Raw genomic sequence first — 20,129 nt, 5'->3', positions numbered from 1 at the left:
ATGTCTATAGTCCATGGCTAGTTATTTTGCACTGACCTTTACAAAGGACACCATGAGCTACAGTCTTAAGAGCGCCTGCCTATGATGAGAGTTCTTTAAATGAACTGCCACACTCTAATGTCACATTTGCACTGCTTGGATGTCAAAGCGTCCTCAAACAATGCCAGGCTGAACTAACTACATTAGTGTTTTCAGAAAGCAGAGAAAGTGGATGGCATCTTTCTCCAAAATATCCATTTTAAAAAATGCCCTGTTCCTACATGCTAAGATGCCTCAGAAATCAAAGAAATTATACTCTGTAATCACTTGGACTGAAGTGAATGCATAATGAGAGTAGAGCTTGCCAGGTGGTGGCACGGTATTTAATGACTATTTTTAACATTGTTCCTTAATGTAGATCCATGCTTATTTGCAGTTGGAAAAACATTGATGTCGTCAGACTTTGATGGCAGTTTGGCAGCACTTGAATAACCATGTGCAACCCGTCAACAGGAAGAAGTAAGTGTAAGAGGACCCAGCATTAGCGGTTGAAATGTGTTGGAGTGGGTCGGCGGTGGATAAAAAGACAGACAGCATTAGACAGAAAGAGAAAAGGTGGCAAAAATTTGTGTAAGAGAAATAAAAGAAGCAATGTCCAGTTCTGCAAACAGGCAGGTAAATTTGGACTGCTGTGTTGACTTCAAACAGAAGTCCCACTTGTTTTTCAGCACAGATGCGTCCGCGTTATTAGTTTTGTTCCACCAACATTTAGATATGGAAAAGACAGCTCATGTACTCACAATGTCATATAAATTACAGCCTGTCTGGCAGGTGGCTGGATGGACATCAACTTCAAATTCTTGCTCAGTGAATCATCGTGGAACAAGGTAATTTGTTTTCCTGCACTTGGAATCTTCATTTCCTTCACCCCAATTACAAAGTGATCTTCAAAATTAGTTTTTTTCTCTCCAATGTTCCAAAAGTAAATCATATTACCTCACTCTGCGAGACACAGAGGGAATATTCATGCAATTCTTAATTGTATCAAGTCATAAATATTAAATTACACCCCAGGAGATTTGTTCTCTCTCTCTCTTTTTATTTGACAGATAATGAAGTTTTATGCCAGGACAGGGACACAAGGATGTGTCCTTACTGTTAGAGCACACTGCCATTATTATATAAACTGTTCAAAGGTTTGAGGTCAGTAAGTTTTTTTTATGGCTATGCTTATTTATTTAATAAAAATACAGTAATTCCAGTAGTATAGTGAAATATTATATCTATTAAAAAAACTATTTTCTATTTTAGTCTATTTTAAATGTAATATTTTTTTCTGTAATAGCAAAGCTGAAATTTCAGCATTACTATTTATGGCCTTTAGTGTCACAGGATCCTTCAAAAATCATTATAATATGATTATTTGCTGCTATATATATATATATATATATATATATATATATATATATATATATATATAGCAGCAAATCAGCATATTATAATATATATATATATATATATATATGTGTGTGTGTGTGTGTTTGTATATATATATATATATATATTTATATAAACAATATAAAGCTATGATATTAATGTCTTTAGAAGCAACAAGTCTGTTTCATTAAATAAAGTAAAACAGTTTATTTATAAAGAAAGAAAGAAAGAAAGAAAGAAAGAAAGAAAGAAAGAAAGAAAGAAAGAAAAAAAGAAAGAAAGAAAGAAAGAAAGAAAAAAATAAATTCTAGCCTAATTCCTGGATGAAGAACAACACTGTCATTATACACCAATCAGAGAGGACATTGAGAAATCAGAAAACCACCTCAAAAATGCTCAGCAGTGACCACCCACTCCCATGAAGCATTACAAATATTTAGGCAGCCTTACTGCAAGAATTATTTTAATCAAAGTGATTCTTCTGAAATGTCTATGAAGAAAATGAATTAAAAACGATCAGAAAATGAACAAAACATTCATCTTTCATTGCAATCAACAACAGCATGTTGTCACAACATCCACTCATAGTAGCCATCAGCTCTGGATTACTGATGGAACGACTTTTCAAGAGCACACATAAATGGACACATAAAAAGGAAGAGGCGCCAGATTGAAAGCAAGAGTAAGAGAAATATATATGTGGAGCCAAAGGCAATTTTAAGACAATTGCTCCACTATTCATCCTGTTATTGCAGATGGCCACATTCATCAGAAGGACACAGGGTCACACTTCCGCAACAGATTATGCTGATACATAAACAAGAGATGTAGTTGTGTATTGCCAGTGGGGCGATGTGGAGGTTCGATTTGGACGAAGGAAGCTATGCGACTCTGAAGACTGAAAGGATCTGTAAATCCCTCATCTACCTCATGCATAACACTAAAACAGTTCAACGTTCCCCAGAGGATATGAGTTTCCTTCAATGCAAAGCAAAACAAGGCCTCATCTAAGCTCAATTTAATTCTGTATACCCAGAGCCCAGAAAGCATAACACCCATCCCTGCAACCAGGAGACAGCTGCTCCGTCTATCCTCTTTTCCAGTCTCTCTCTACAAATATTATCCTCTGCATACAGGATAAAGCCTGTGAAGAGATCAGGAGAAATAATATGGAAATAACAAGACAACGGAATCCTAATAATTTCTGCATGACTAACATTGCCGATTATCTTTCGGTCTTCCGCTTTTGGTTCCATGTCAAGCGTAATGGAATTACGACACGTAACTTCAGAGAAAAGATGGTGAAAGAAAGCAAATCGAGGTTGAGTGTGAGTCTGAGTGGAGAATAGTGGGTTGAAATTGGATTTATGGCAAAATCTGTTTGGGGTCCGACACAATGAGACGGGTTTTATTAACTGGGAATGGGATTTGTGAGCACACCGATGATGGCCCAATCGAATTAAACATGGATTTAGCCATGTAACTGTAATAACAGACGGAAGCTAAGGTCAGACGTATTGAGGACACTAACAAGGTTAAATGGTGGGGAGGTCTGGAGAGAAGAAAACAAAGTGAAGTAGAAAAGACTGTGAAAGTGAAGGGGGGCAGTGATTGGATGTTTATTGTTTCACCGTTAGGGGCTTCTTCAGTTCCTCACTTGCCTCCAGTATGTCTGCGCCCCTGTGTCCCGCAGCTCTAAGAGGGAATGTATGTGTGTGTGCTTTACTGTCTGTTTGCCCTCCAACACTAACTCTGTTCCAAAACTTAGTGAGCTGCCTCGCTATACTGTTTACATTGGCTCTCCAAAAGGATTCTGTTTGATTTTAATCAGCTGATTATTATTTGTGTTACGGCCGACAAACAATGGCCAGTGAAACACTAAAAGCAATGTATGCATCAGAACATGTTCAGCGAACAGTTGGTAAAATGTATATTTATATTAAGATTTATCAAGATTAAATGTAACATTGTTTTTCAAATTTTATTTCAGTTATTATTATTATATTTTTTTTATTAAGGGTAACACTTAAAGCCTTCAGGTCTAGCACATTATCAGTGTTTTAATAATGTACACTGTAATGCATTTTATGTTTTAATAAGTAATAATAACCAAAGTTAAAATGCATTATGCTTGAAGGTTTATTTGTAAAGAGTTTTAATGCATTATACTTTCTAATCATGTAACAATGTATTTTAATGCATTATAACTGGTTAAAATTAGTGAAGTGACATTCTGCCATGTATGGTTACCCATAATCAGAATTCATCCTCTGCTTTTAACCCATCCAAAGTGCACACACACAGAGCAGTGAACACACACATGGAGCAGTGGGCAGCCATTTATGCTACAGCACCTGGGGAGCAGTTGGGGGTTCAATGCCTTGCTCAAGGGCACCTAAGTTGTGGTATTGCCGGCCCGAGATTCAAACCCACAACCCTAGGGGTTAGGAGTCAAACTCTCTAACCACTAGGCCACGACTTCCCCTGAATTATTCAGCAATCATACGATGGATTGTAAGGTGCATTATAGGGCATAATTAATGCATTAAAATACATTTATAATGTATTATATATATATATATATATATATATATATATATATATATATATATATATATATATATATATATATATATATATATATATATATATATATAGGCTTTAAGTGTTACTAGATTAAGTAAGCGTTAGATGACACCAAGTTAATGTAAAATGTAAAAACAGAGAGAAATGAGCATGCATAATTAAACATTCAACAAATACACTAGTGTTCAAAAGTTTTTTGAAAGAAATTACAACTTTTATTTTGCAAGCAAGCATTTAATTGATCTAAAGTGACAGTTAAGACTGTTGCAGAAAACTTTCAGGATTCCTCAAATAATTAAAATAACAATTTCTTAAAGTTTTAAACAGTTATTAAATATCACAAAATGTTTAATAATAAAATGTTACTCTAGAATCAAACCAGCATATTAGAGTGATTTCTGAAGGATTATTGCTGTTGAAAATTCAGCTGTGCCATCACAGAAATAAAGTAAAATATATTCAAACAGAAAACAGTTATACTGCAATTTTAAACAGCAATAATCACAATACCATGTTTTTACTGTACTTCCAATCAATGTCAGTACTTTTCTGAATCAAATAAAGTATATTAGCAATCAATATTTATCCCTCATTCATTGGACTAATTTCTGCAGTGCATTTTGGGCTCGCTCTCCAGCAATCCTACATTACCAATCAAATCTAGCCAAATTAATATATCTTAAGAGCCAAAACTAGATTGCTTACTTTTTTAACAGCCTTTGCATTAATGTGCATATGGTGCCTTAAAATGTTATCAAGGGAGACAGCAGACAGGTTCTGGATCAGAGCTCTTTGCTATTCGTATGAGAAACATAAGGCATATGAAACTGATCTTGAGCTGATCCAATCAGCATTTGCATTTTAGTTTTTAGACTCTATATGAGATGCCTGTCACATAATATTATAAACACATGACATAAAGAATTTGCCACAGGGAGCTATTTACTTGATGACAAATGATGAATGTTGGACTTTTTTGATATTTCAATTATAGCCTCCTTCGTTTAGCTTTTTATTTGTAGCTTCTAATAACAGCCAAATGGATTTGTCTCCCAACCGTAGGTGTATTATTGTTCTCGGGTGTCATTTCGACATCTCCCCACCTTTTAATTCAAAGCAGCCTAACTCTACCTCTCCTGGCTTCCATTTCCAGTGGGCTGCTTATCCTGCTTGTTTGCTGATGACCCTTGGGGTTGTGATTCCGACAGGCACATTAAAATGCAAATTCCCGCTTCCCCTCTCACTGCTATTTTGTCACATTCCCTCTCATGAGAAGTGCCAACCAGAGAAGGAATTAGATGTCAGGCCCAGGGGTTGAATATTCAAACATTGCCCTGATTACTCTTGACCACTGTAACCATTTACCCCTAAAAATCCACTTAATGTTTGCGGATTGGTCAGTTTGGATGAGCGACACTGTTTTACATTCGAAGACCATGTGCTGTGCCTTCCCTCAATAATTAATGATGTGTGGCACTCTTCAAAAACAAAGCAAGCAAACATCAAAATTCTAATCACACTTGATCATTGACTTCCCCTCCATAAAGTAAATTTAAATTGATTCCAAATGACCTTATCCAGTGTGGCTGCGCGTTCAGCTCCAGAGCAGTGATATTTTAACTTTGGAAACCCTCCAAAATGCAAACGACTCTAAGGTTAATTCGTTTGTATGAATCTTCCTGTCTGCCAGAGTGACTCTCGCTGGTTCTCTGATCAGCTAAGCTCAATTTCTCACTGTCTGCTGCCTGTGTCACGCAGGGATGACTTACTTTATGGCTGCTTACTGTGGTTTTCATCGTTTTACCTAAAATAGCCCTCTGTATGTCATCTGTGCTCTTAATGGCGTTTAGTAGAAACAAGCATACGGTGTCTCTATGGGAGGTGGGTGGCATAATTGCCCCTCGTTGTGGCCAATGGCATCTGTTCTCAGCTGTGTCAAACATCTCCACACACTAACCCTGGATAACATTCAAAATCAATAGCAGTTGGGGCAATCTCCACCGACAGGGAGGTGTAAGTATCACTCCTTACCGTGCTGCTGTCCACAAGTAACTTTACCTTTTCCAGCTTTAAGGCAGCATGTGGTGGCGAGGACAGTGATTGACTGGAGCTATTCATTCTGAAGTCAAACCAGCCATAGAACTATAATTTGAACCTATTTTTAGACTAAAGGACTACCGGTTATCGAGAGAGAGAGCCCAGAGGAGGAGAAAGTCAATAGGGAGGACTGAGGAAAACTGTGGGGACCAGGGTGAATTAAAAGTTTGGGTATTTATCTGATTCATTATAGAGTCGCACAATTATAGCTAAAGATCGATAGAGAGTGTTCACAGAGTAACTGCTTTTCATGAGCATGGTCTTTAGGGAAGACTGATTTCTGACTAAGTCATTGTGTCAGTCTCAGACAGCCCGCACAAAGACTGCCCTCAGTCTGTTCTCTGGCTGTCTGATGCACACAAGAATGCTTGAAAATGACTGAAATTGCTGACAGGATGGCTTTCTGCAGCTAAAAGGCACACACCTTAATTTATTGTTGTACATTTTTAAACTGCAGCTACTGAGGATGCCATAGTATGTACCAATAAAATTAAATTATAAAGGTAGCTCATTTTACTTTTTTTTTAAACTCAATCTACCAATCAAATCTTATTTGACTCAAAACATGATGCAGGTTTGACGTAATGTGACAGATCATAGTGTGATGCATTTGAGGGTTTCATAAACAAATTATAAATGAGGCATGGGACATTTGATTCTTATGCTTTCCTATACAAATGTGTATTTGAAATTTACACACTGCATTGCAAGGGCAACATGACCCTTGTTTTTTTACTTAAAAAAGAAAAAGATTATCCAAATAAGTGTACCACTTGAGCCAACAATTAAAAGAAATCTGGCAGAGCAAATGGATGCCAGACTTGTAACAGAGCCAAATGGTGTGAGAGAAGAGAGAGGAGGGCCGGAGGTGCCAAAAATTAAGCCTTAATATGTCTTCCTTCGACCCTCCTTCGGAGGGAGAGAGATAAAAAGTCTGCTGTGCTCTCTGAGATGGGCACTAGGCCCAGAATTTACTCTGGATGTGTTTAAATATGCTGCCGATTGTTTGAGAAACAGGGATAGTTCACCTAAAAATGAAAATTCTGTCATCATTTAATCATTTAGTCAACTGGGACCAACAAGTGTTTGGATACCAACATTCTTCATAATATCATCTTTTATGTTCAATAAAAGAAAGAAACTCATACAGGTGTGGAACAAACTGAGGATGAGTAAATAATGTCAGAATATTTTTTTTTAAGTGAATTATCTCTTTAACACACTTAACAATGTGGGTGACTAATATTTATGATGCTACCTCTCAAATGTATTTTCATTCAGATCGTCTGAATTTATTAGACTTTTTTCAGTCTGGGCTGCTTCATTTCTATATATTTGCTGACATTTCATGGGTTGCACGACTCCATTCAGCAGATGAACAACAAAAAGCCATGGTTAATAGCTCAGAACATCATTTCCATAGAGATTTAATTGAACAAAAGTAATTTCCCAGCCTCCTGAAAGATGCCCTTTGCTTTCCGCTGACTGACTCTCTGCAACCCCCAATCACCAGGGTGTTTATCCAACACCAATTTCAAATGATCACTGATTTTATTACCATTTTCTCTCTCGCCCCACTGGGATTTGTGGTACATTTGCAATGTAGAGTAACCGTGTCCTGACGAGGATCCTAAATGTACCTGCTGAGAACAATTATCAGTTCATTACATCCATGATTTCCTTTTGACCTTACTTTTAAATGGATTTGCAAGAAGGCAAAGAATCTGATTTCTTTAAAGTCCAGCCTAATGGGCTATTTATGCATGCAATATTAATGAGCTTCAACTGTCCAATACAAAAACATTGATCTTCTCCCACACGGTTATTTTGGGCCCACTTTGAATGCACTTCTCAACTAATCATGTAGCTTTATTCAGCGGTTTATCATGCAGCTAAATCCTGCTCATTAACTTTAGCCTGACATCCTTTTCTGTCTACAACTTCAACTTCAAAGCTCAAACTTCTTCCCATCACCTATTTAAAAGATTCTCGCTGAGTGATTCATTGTTATTCAAATGGCTGCATCAAGTCTGTAGTATGGCTTTACTTTTGTTAGTGCTCAGCTCACAATTCAGAAACCAACGTTGTTTGATTCAAGATGGTGAATGCACCAGTCAAGTTTGGAAACCATAGACCATAGATTTAATTATGGTCTAACTCATTTACCACATGCCTATATATATATATATATATATAAAGTATAATAAACATCACAAAATAAAACATTAAAAAATAAGATTTTAAATAATAATTATTATTAATTTGAATTAAAATACATTTCAAAATATTATCAAATGTTAATATAGTACAATGCATAACATTTATTATTGTTGTTGTTGTTATTATATTGAAATAATAATAATAATAATAATAATAATAATAATAATAATAATAATAATAATAATTATAATAATAATAATAATAATAACAACAATAATAATAATAATAGTTTAAAGATCTAACCAATTGTTATTTGGCCCAGCAAATGTGGACATGTCGGCCTTGTCCATGGTGCTTAATGTCCTTGCAGCTGACCATGGTGCTGAATATCTGAGATGTACTGCTTCATTAACATTTAATGCTTGTTTAATTTAATCAAGGGCACCATAGAGACTGAGAGGAACATTGTCTTTTCAAGAAGTGATACTTTCAGATTGTCCATTGTTTACGGCCTTATATTCAATTGCTATAACTGACAGACAATGAAAAACATTTGCACTTATTTCCAATGAATGCAAGATTAAAATCAGAGCATCTTCTCGGACCACACAGTGTTCACTGCATATTATTATGAAAACGATTTGAAATACATAACCAGCTCTGAGTAAACATCACTTCATCCAGTACGGACACATTTAACACTCAATATCTCTCAAATGCTACATTCTAATTAGACACCATGATTGTTACATTCTGTAAGTGACTGTAAGGTTCAGCGACCTTGAATTGTTAACCCAGGAGGTTCTATTCATCTTAAAAATGCACAATGTCTGCATTTACACCAAGTTAACGCTAATTTTTGGCAAAGTCTTCACAACAGATTTGCTGCCTGTAATCCATAGCTCAAAACCCAGACTCCCAAACATTTATTTCTATTGTTTCCTCAGGGATCAATCAAGTATATCTGTGTCGCTGTTTGTCTGTCAATAGGAACTACAGATGTCTCTCAGAGCATTCTCTTAAACAAAATCTATCAATGAAGGCAGTCAGATGAATGCTGTGAAGAAAGCATGTGTTTTATTGACTTTTTAAGGGAATCTTTGCTCTGATAGCAAACTCATATCATGTCAAGAGGGGAGCCATTAACTATCTTACAGAAAAAGAAACATTAATCTCCTAATATTGTTTGAGATCTGATTACTGGATTGAGATTTTGTGTTTTTCCAACAGTATAACACACTTTATTAAGACAAGGCAAGGCAAGTTTATTTATATAGCACATTTCGTACACAATGGTAATTCAAAGTGCTTTACATAAAAGAAGGTAAAATAATAATGAAGAAAAATAATAACAAGAATAAAACAAGCAATTTTAAAACTTTTAAAATGATTAAACTACATTACAATTATTAAACTAAACTACAATACTACTGTATTACTACATATTGGTCCTTATATGTCACAATATCAAAATATTAGTTTTTTGCTAAATGGCTTTTGCATTCCAAAATTGTATGTTTTTGTCTTGTTATCCAGTGAAAAAATCTCAAAAAATCCTTTAAATATATCTTGAATAAAGTACATTTTCTTGTGTTAATGATAAACATCAATACATTTTGATTTATGCTTAAAACAAGACCAATAGAGTAAATAAAAATGCTATTTTTATATGCATAGTATATAGTAAATATAGTATAATATATATTTGTTCTGCAATAACAAAATGCATAAAACGGATCAGCCATGTCAGAAAAGCCATTTACAGTGTTGCAATGGTACAAAACTATATTTCAAATAAATGCTGTAAAACAAATATTTAATAAAATAAAATAAAATAAAAATTGGTATTGTAAAAAAAAACAATATTCCAGAAGTATCATGTGATGCTGAAGACATATTGACGTAATGTATTTTGGTAAGATAAACCTAAAGGCAAAATTAAGTTTTACTCAATATGTACATTAAAAACCACATTATTTCATCTCATTAATAAACATAAAGTAGAAAAATATCATAGTTCATGGTCCAAATAAACATATTAGCTTTCTTTAACAGGTGAAAAAAAGAACAAGAAAAGAAAAAAGAAACAAAAAAGGAAATTTAAAAAGGAAATTAAAACTGTTGCCCCTGAAGGTAATTTTAAGCTCTCCAGATACAAGAAGCAAGTATACAAGCAAATACTCCCAATTCAGAGTACAAATGAGTGCTGCTATTATATCTGCCAATTTGTGTGAGCAATAACATGAAATTATAGTTAATTGCAACATAAAATGTTTCCCAGTAAAATTGGCTTCACTATCCCATAAGGTAAATTAAATCTCAGTGCATCTCCTAAATGAACCACAGGCACATCGTTATCTTCTCCAAACAAATGGAATGAGTGACCATAAATGCAGTTTTAACTCAGACGACTAAATAAATCGCAGACAGGATTTCAGAATTTGCGTCATCTTTCTCCATTTTCACACAGTGAGTTCACCAAAATTTTACCCTTGTTTAATCAGTGGAATTCCATTACCCATAATGCTATTTAGCAACATTTGGCACAGCAAAAGGGCTTGACAGGGAGATAATCAAAGTTGTAAAGAGAGCTATTTCACAATTTAACGTTTATAGAGATTTATACCAGCTAATCCGATGTTTTCGCTTGGATTTTAAATAAACTAACTTATATATAGGCATTGCTCTCAAAATACACTCTCCTGATAGTCAAAACCCAGCTGATCTTTACAATTGCTATTGTCAGTCATAACATCCCAAGAGTAAAAGTAACAGACTGCATTAGGAAAGATATATGACCCAGATACTTTGCATTTAATGGTTTCTACAAGGCAGATTTTGCGTCACAAGCACACTAAATGAAGTTAAGGATCAATTTGTGAAAAGTTTTTGAATATTTGCTAAATATAAAACTCCAGGTGTCACATTAGTGTCTCGAAAAGTCAGAAAAAATAGCAGCCTTATCCCATAATTCACATTGACAGTACCTCCTCTTTTGACACTCTCCAGATGCTTTAGAAAATCAGAGAACTACTCCCATCGGTGACAATCATTTTCTCTTGAGAACAAAGCACTTTGGTGGTAGAAGAGGGTGAAAAGGGGGAAGAAAAGAGAAATCATGAGCAACAGCATCTGCAGCCCCTGGCTTCTCCGTTTGATCTCGGGTTTGTGAAGGAAGACTGGGAGAAAGCCCTTCTGTCTGACGGAATTAGTCTATGATGAGTCTTCTGGCTTTTTTAAGTGCTCTTATAGGTGTGCCCTGGCTGTAATGTTACTGAATTACACTGACAGGGTAATCTTCATCAAATAAGCCATGACAAGACAGTCAAGCTTAAGGGATCTGGGAACTTGAGGTGGAAAAATAAAGTGCAGGCATTATCTGTGTTTGCTGACAGAATTCTGTCCATTATAGGGGCTCATATATATATAACTTTTTTTCTCAATGAAACGAAAAGGAGGGACATTTTTATGCATTTCTTTCCATACAACAATGGTTCATAGTGATCAGAATGATTTGCACACCATTCGGTATAAAATTATGGTGGCTGAGACAGCTTAACACATTGCAAAAAAACATATATATATATATATATATAAAAAAAAAAAACTCAGTTTGACAACACGTGCTGCCAATACTCAAAATGCAACCAAATTCATGAATGCTGCAAATATTCAGCAACACAACCAACCTGGCATGGATATGCTTATCTATATGTACTCTGAAAGGTGAGATTTATGTTTATTTTAACACCCTGATCATTCGATTCTTTAGCTTTTTGGATGCTATTAGCTTTACTAAGCTGACGAAATACACAATTAACTGTGAAATGTTATGTAAGCTGGCTAACTTACTCTTACAACATCCGTAACGAACGAATGAACTGTATGTTTTACTAAAAAAAAAAAAAAAAAACATGGTTACTATAGTTATACTAAACCTATAAAATACTAGGTAACCAAAAATTACCCATGATTTTGCTACACAAACCACAGTTTAACCATGGTTTTTGTACAACTGTGGTTCTACAAATGGTACAAAACTACACCTTTACTATGATAGTACAGTATAGTATGGTTAATTATGATGGGGATGCCACATTAATAAAATACTATAGTCTATAGTGCAAGTTAATGACATTAAAGTAAAAATTCACTTGAAAAATTTTATTAGCTTAAAATGTCCTCAGGCCATCCAAGATATAGATTAGTTTGTTTCTTCATCTGAACAGATTCAGATAAATATAAATACATCACTTGCAACAGATGATAAAAACATCACAATGATCCACACACAATTAACACAACTCAAAATAACTGAAACAGCACAGTAATGTATATACATAATGCTTTAAAGATTTTCTTTTTTTTTTTTTGTAATGAAAACATTCTTATGGAAAAAAAGATTTTTTTTGTGGCCCTTCAGAAAACAACAAAGCATACATGTTTGGAACGACATGAAGACAACAGGTTTTAAATTTTGGCAGAACAAAGAAATCGCAATTTTGATTATTTCTCAGTGGAATCTCATCTGAGGCTCTGCAATGTATGTAACTATCAAAAAAGCAGGTAAAAAGCCTTGAGACTGAATTATGTAATCTTAATACATGAACTATAACTGAGCTGTGATCAGGCTCTAAATGGAGCCATTTACCTTTCTAGCTTCTTTTATGCAATGGTTGAGGAAGACAAAGGTCATCATTGCAGTTTTAGTCCTATTACTGTAATTATTTTCTCCATGTGAATAACAAACCTTCAGTTTGGCCAGCAGTCTTTTCAAACTCTAAGTAGCCTTGACAGTACTTCATATATCATTAATGTAGTGAATGAATTTGTATAACGCATTCGTCTCCTTATCAATAACCATGAACCACAATAATATTGATTATGGCTGATTAACATTCATATGTATGATTCTCATTTCATATCTCACCTCAGACCAGTTCAGTCGAAAAGAAATCAACTATATTCTGCATAAAGAATGTGAGACAGACTACATCAATGATCTGTGTGTTTATGTTCCTGGAGGCAGCGGAGTGAGCTGCATATTTCACATGCTTTTATGAGCTCCACAGGTCTAATAAACCCTGATGCCCAAAGACAGAGCAAGAAAATCCTGTCTCTCATTTAAGCAGACAGCTGTGTCAGGCTGTTTATGACTTGTTTGAACTGTCCATCTCTAATTCAGACATCAAGGAGAAAATAACGGAGGACTAAAGTAGAGCTTCTCAAATGGTCTTGGTTCATGAACCAAATTCAGACATGCAGTGTTATTATTATTATTATTTTTTTTCAAAAAGTAAAAAAAAACAAAAAGGCCTATAAGATGAAGATCCTGGAACATGTAGCTTTCCTCTATTCGCCTCAGTTCTGTCTCTCTTCTCTTCCATTTCAGTATCTCTCACAAGCCACAAAAAAGACTTCCCACGCACCTTGTCTCTGTCACCTGTAGGCAAAGGTAAAAGGATTTAGTTAGACAACGGAAGGAGTCAAAGCAGACAGAGAGATAGGGAAATAAAGAGTCTTTAGTAGATGTTCTCTACAACACAGACTGGATACACTATAATACAATATAAAAATAAGTACATTCTGGGTGTAGCCCATTGTATTTCTAAGATGCCTCAGTCTTTGATTTATTATCTGACTTGGGAAATAATTATTTATAACCTTTCATGTCATAGCTTGGAGCCTTGTCTGTCATAAACAATGTGTTTTGAGTGACTTGATATTTCTGGGCTTTGAAAAGGCTGGTGCTGTTATCAGAGCTGAAAACAGATGTTAATGCAGACAGGCTTTGAAAGGTGAAACCCTGGCAAAGAAACGCCAAAGTAATAAGTGTCAAGATGATGAAAGACTGAATATGTGAGTGAACTATTACTGCAACATATACACAGTATCTCATATGGATATAGTGACCTCCAATTTGGAAGTACCTGAGGCAAAGAGTTTTAGACAATATCAGCTTAAATTCTTATTATTCTCTATTTATTTATCTTAATTTATAAATAAAAATAAGCATAAAGTTAAATATTTTAGATATATTTTTTATTATTGTATATATATATATATATATATATATATATATATTTATATATATATATATATTTATATATATATATATATATATATATATACACACACACACACTCAAATACATCTAAAAAATGACATTATCATGGAAAAGTTATTAAAAGTTTTTTTTTTTTTTAATTTAATTCAAAAACTAATAACTAACTAAACTTCAAACTTTCTTATATTATAGATTCATTGCACACAAACTTTTTTATTATTATTATGATGGTTATGACTTACAGCTTAGGAAAATTAAAAATTCAGTATCTAAAAAAAAAGACAATATTTTCTAAAATATCAACAACAACAAAAAAAATAAATAAATAAATAAATTACAAAACAGTTCTTAAATTGACTTTTCCTGACAATCCTCCCAAGGCTGTGGTCAGACCTGTTGCATGTGTACCTTTTCCTACCACACTTTTTCCTTCCTTCATTTTGATACAGCACTCAGCCAGTGAACAGCCAGCCCTTGCAGCAATGACATTCTGTGGCTTGCCCTCCTTGTGGAGGGTGTCTGTAACCCTGTGAATATTTGTACTCATTTATTTTAATTTGATGTTTTTAATTATTTTCATAATACATGGGAATTTGCATGTTGTCATGTAAAGGTTGTGTGAGGTATTTCAAATGTTAACCAATGAGTTGTTCCATTGAGTTTTGGTTTGTTCACTATCAGCCAATCAGAATGAGGAGAGTGGGAAGCTGGAGGTAACGTTAGAAAAAAAAGAGGAGCGCGCTGGTCGACCGAGTAAGAGAGATTACTGAAACACATGCTGTTAAAATATATCTAGCGACAGTGTTTGTGTCCTATATCACATTCAGATATATTAATATATGTATTGTGATAACGGGAACGTTTTCTTTGTATTTAAAGACTAAATGCATTAAGTCTGCTCTGATTATCATAGCAGCCGTCATTTTATGTTTCGCCGGAAAGGACTACAGTATTTCTCGGGATTCAAGGACTAAGAAGAGTCAAACAGCAGCGGAGTATTTTCAGGCGGTTCTATGCCAAACATAGACTTTACAACTTGTTGAAGGAGAGAGAACGACAGCTTTCGTGCGTCTGAGTCGTCGGCCATTTTCTGGTGTGTGACGCATCACTTATTTCAGCGTCGGACTGTTTTCCTGTTCCTTGTGAGGAGATAATTCCTCCATAAAGATAGTCGTGCAGCTTGTCAACTACCGCCCACTTCAAAGCCAAGAGTTCCAGCTTATGTGCTGGGTAATTCCTTTCAGAGGTAGAAAGACTTCTACTAATGAATGCCACTGGGCGCAATCCTTCTGGATGTTGTTGATAGAGCACGCCACCCAGTCCATCCATACTGGCGTCAACGTTTAACACATAAGGTAGTTCAGGGTCGGCAAACGCTAACACCGGTGCTTGTGTCAAACAGAGTTTCAGATCCTGAAAAGCCATCTCACAACTGTCATTCCATCGAGACCCAAATGGATCTGAGGGCCTGAAGAACCCATCAGTAGCAGGCTTCTTGAGGTTCTCCTTTCCCTGGCGTTTTTACGGATAACCCTTAAGCAACTGGTTGAGGGGTCTGCACAAACTAGAGTACCCTTTCACAAACCGTCGACAAAAACCCAGAAAGGACCTCAACTGGGTAACTGTCTGCGGTCTGGGCCAATTCACAACTGCTTCCACTTTAGACGGATCAGTGGCAATTCCATCTTGTGACACTATGTGCCCAACATAAGTCACAGACGTCCTGCAAAACTGGCATTTGTCCAGAGACAACTTTAAACCCTCCTCTGTAAGCCGATCCAGAACTTTGAGCAAACGTTGATTGTGCTCTTCAAGGGTTCTGCCAAAAACAATCAAGTCGTCCAGATAAACCAACACTTCCAGAAAATTCAAGTTGCCCACGGTCTTCTCCATAACTCTCTGAAAGGTTGCAGGGGCCCCACTAATCCCCTGAGGCATGCACTCAAACTGATAAAATCCTAGTGGGCAAATAAACGCAGTCTTTTCTTTATCAGCTTCCTCCATGGGAATCTGATAATACCCACTTCGCAAATCAAGTACACTGAACCATTTGCTCCCGGCCAAACTATGGAGTGCATCTTCAACCCTAGGGACTGTGTATTGATCAGGTATAGTTTGTCTGTTCAATGTCCTGTAGTCAACACACATTCTCACTTTGCCTGATTTCTTACGTACTACCACGATAGGAGAAGCATAAGGGCTTCTGGATTCAGAGATGATACCACATTTCTGCAATTCCATCAGATGGTTTCGCACATCTTGCAAATCAGCAGGAGGCAAACAGCGAGAACGCTAACGAAAAGGAGTTGAATCAGTAAGCCGTATTTCATGCTTAGTACTCTTTGAACGACCAACATCCCATTCGTGACAAGAAAATTCATCACGCCTTTCCATCAATTTTTCACACAACTGCTGCTTTGCGTCCTCAGGTATAGGCGAATTCCCATAGTCAAATGAGGCAAGAGTTAGCGTATTGGACAACTGACTTTCGGCTAATGCAGGCTGAGGTACAATATCAACAGGATAAATATAAGCAATTGGTGTGCCACGTTTCAGATGCACATCTTTAGTGGACATGTTCCTCAAGGTAACAGTCATGATGCGATTAGATACCACAGTCACAGACTGCACTTCAGGTCTAACTAGCAAATCATTTGAAACACTAGTGTCATCCGGCTGGTCTATCAGGACATGCACATCTGTAGATTTAGAAAAAAAATGTGGTTAACCCTGAATTTGACATGACTCTCCAGGCCCTACAACAAGCGGTTTATGTTGTGTAAACCACACAGTGCCATGCCTCTCACAATCATCAGGTGAGCCATCTGACTTCTGAATATTCTCATAGACTTCTCGAACTACAGGATGTATGGACAAGGTATGCAAGAAGTGAACACCCAGCTTCTGTTTACAAGCCTCAAACAATCATCTCACTATATTGGTGTTGGTCCCCACCAGAATGGCAATTCTCTTCTCTGGCTGAGAATCTGGGCAAACAAGTGCAAGAGTATCAACAACTTGTGGTAGTCCTACCACATTTTCAGTGAATTCAAGCTTAATGGGAAGATAACCGTCGTATGGGTATTTGTGTGAACTCAAACCCCATATTTCAAGATTTTCCACTGGCAACAGTGGTAAATGTTTTAAGTACAAATCATAAAAGCTTTGATAAAGAATGGTGACTTGAGAGCCACTATCAAGTAAAGCTTTTGCATACACTCCTTCGATTTGGACTGGTACTTCAGAAGTTGGACCAATCAAGCCAGATGGAATTCCAGAAGAACAATCGATTTCTACTCCAGAACAAAAGGTGGAACGGGATGGAAAAGGAGTCCTGTGCCGTTCCTCCACGGAGCTCCCTAGAAGTTTCCCGAGAACCTGCTCTGACTGATCAATTTTTGATTTACTTTCCTCAGGTTTTCAGTTCCCCGACACTCTCTCTTTGTGTGGCCATCCTCACCACACTTGTAACAGAAAACTCCAGGCCGAGTAAACTTGGATGTGCTCTTTTTGCCGGAAACTTCTGTAGCACTTGCATCCGCCACTTGACACACAGGGCCAGATGCCTTGGAAGAATGCTCAGGAACAGGGTCATGTGCAGCTGCTTTCAACAGCTGGGACATCTGAGTTGTAAGTGCACTCACCTCTTGCTTTATAATGCTCAATTCAGACACCAAAGAAGCCTGTGGAATAGAGGCAGCAGAAACCACTACTTTTCCACCCTCTCTAGACCTGATCCAATCCTCTTCTTCCCTTACTTCCCGTAACAATTTCGAGAAACTAGGAGGATCACGCAAAGTGTGGGTCATTCTTAGTCGTAGTGCTACCATATCAGTAGTACGAGCTCCCTTAACCACTTGCTCCATGCGCATGCGATCCAAATCAGCGGCTACAACACCACCTTTTACAAGCATGCGATGAAGGAGCTTGTCCAGCCTATATAGAAAATCAGAAAGCTTCTCACTTTCCCCTTGGTAAGTGCCCCTGAACTTTGCAAGAAGATCAGAATTACTTTCAGTAGTTCCATAGGCTGTTTCAAGAGCAACCAAATAATCAGTAGCTGTGGCAGTTGGATTACTAACCTTCAGAAACCGGACTATGTCTGAAGCGGGTCCCCGCAAACTCTCAACAATACGCTGCCTTTTCACAGAATCAGCACACTGCCACTCGCTGATCATTTGAACAGCCTGCTCCATCCAGGGGTCATACTCTTCCTCCCCAGCAGGTACTGGTTTCACACCTGAAAATACTCTTAATCTCCTATAACCCACAGTATCACTGGGCATATGGATACACTTTTCCACAAGGCGATCAATAGCATTCACCAAATCAAGATTAACTTTTGCATCAGAGGACTGACCTTGCTCCAACATAGCCTTCACATCCTCCAGTGTCTTTCCTTCCTGCTGCAACAAGGACAACAACTTATCCTGAAAAACAGCATCTCCCACAGAAGGATCTGTCACCATTCTTCCAGGTACATGTACCCTCCATGGCCCCACTTCACCAGGAATCCCTACCTCTGGTGGTACAGTATCTGGATCAATGTCATTACTGGTTTCCAGCAACAAAAACAACTTAGTTCCTGTAGGATCTCCCCGTTTACCATGAATCTTGGTACGGCCGAATAGCTTTACTGTGTTAAGCACATCTGCGATAGTCTCATCCCTCACATCTATTGGGACATCACTGAGTATTAGACAGCAAGATGGCTTTATTTGCGCTTGACGAATCCATTCGCCAGCCTGAGAAATATCCATGTCTCACAATGCTTTACAACACAAATAAAATAAAATAAATACACGACAACCTAGCAGATAACAAGATTAATGTAAATCCAGAGAAACACAAATCCCAGCGGTGCCTCCAAAAATGTAACACTACTGTTGAAAACGCATAAAAAAAAAAAACAACAAGACCTGGGCTCCAGCAATTGATGGTGAGTTGGCTGGATTTTTTCTGGTATTTCGACAGAAACTATAATTTGTCCCGGTGCCTCCAGAAATGTAGCTTAAACTATACACAAATATGTGTACACATTAACCTTCATTAAAAAAAAAAATGCTACTTCACTATTTGTTAAGGGCTGTTTTCTTCCTACAACAATACTGTAATCAAGTTAGGCTATGAAACAAATACAAACGTAGTAACAAATAGAGACTTATTTATTTTACCTCAAAACTAAAAAAACAAATGTAAAACAAAAAAAATGAATTAAAATATCACCTTCTTTTTAGAAGAAATAAAATGAAACCACTTGTTTAAGGTGTCAGAAAATTACAGGTCTAATGAACTAAAAGGAAAAAAACAGTCTCTGGTGAATAATACCAGTTGTAACAGTTGTATACCTGTTTGAATTCAAAATTGTAACTTGAATCACATTCACACTTTACATGCTCAAATGTTCATAAAACCAAGCGCTTGGATTTCGTCGGGGCCCAAATTCGGTGGTACACTTAATATCAGTCACGAATGGATGACGCAGTTTTCAATGTGCATAGACACACTGGTTACTCACTCAGATACTCTGTTACAGCGAAACTCTCCAACTGCACAGAGAAGTGGTTCTGTGAAGCTTGTGTCCTTATCTCCTCACAAGGAACAGGAAAACAGTCCGACGCTGAAATAAGTGATGCGTCACACACCAGAAAATGGCCGACGACTCAGACGCACGAAAGCTGTCGTTCTCTCTCCTTCAACAAGTTGTAAAGTTTATGTTTGGCATAGAACCCCCTGAAAATACTCCGCTGCTGTTTGACTCTTCTTAGTCCTTGAATCCCGAGAAATACTGTAGTCCTTTCCG

The 20,129-nt window shown here is 36.7% G+C and overlaps 1 protein-coding gene across 1 annotated transcript; it reads right to left on the bottom strand.

Moving 5' to 3' along the window:
- Nucleotides 1-17,685: 17,685 nt before the first annotated feature.
- Nucleotides 17,686-19,086, bottom strand: LOC132121162 (paraneoplastic antigen Ma1 homolog). The gene has a single exon (XM_059530346.1). It carries the CDS (start codon nt 19,084-19,086, stop codon nt 17,686-17,688), a length of 1,401 nt encoding a protein of 466 aa, XP_059386329.1.
- Nucleotides 19,087-20,129: the final 1,043 nt, after the last annotated feature.

The sequence above is a fragment of the Carassius carassius genome, chromosome 39, assembly GCF_963082965.1.
Source record: "Carassius carassius chromosome 39, fCarCar2.1, whole genome shotgun sequence".
NCBI lineage: Eukaryota > Metazoa > Chordata > Actinopteri > Cypriniformes > Cyprinidae > Carassius > Carassius carassius.
The sequence above is the reverse complement of the archived record's forward strand: the minus strand, read 5'-3'. Positions and strand labels throughout refer to the sequence as shown.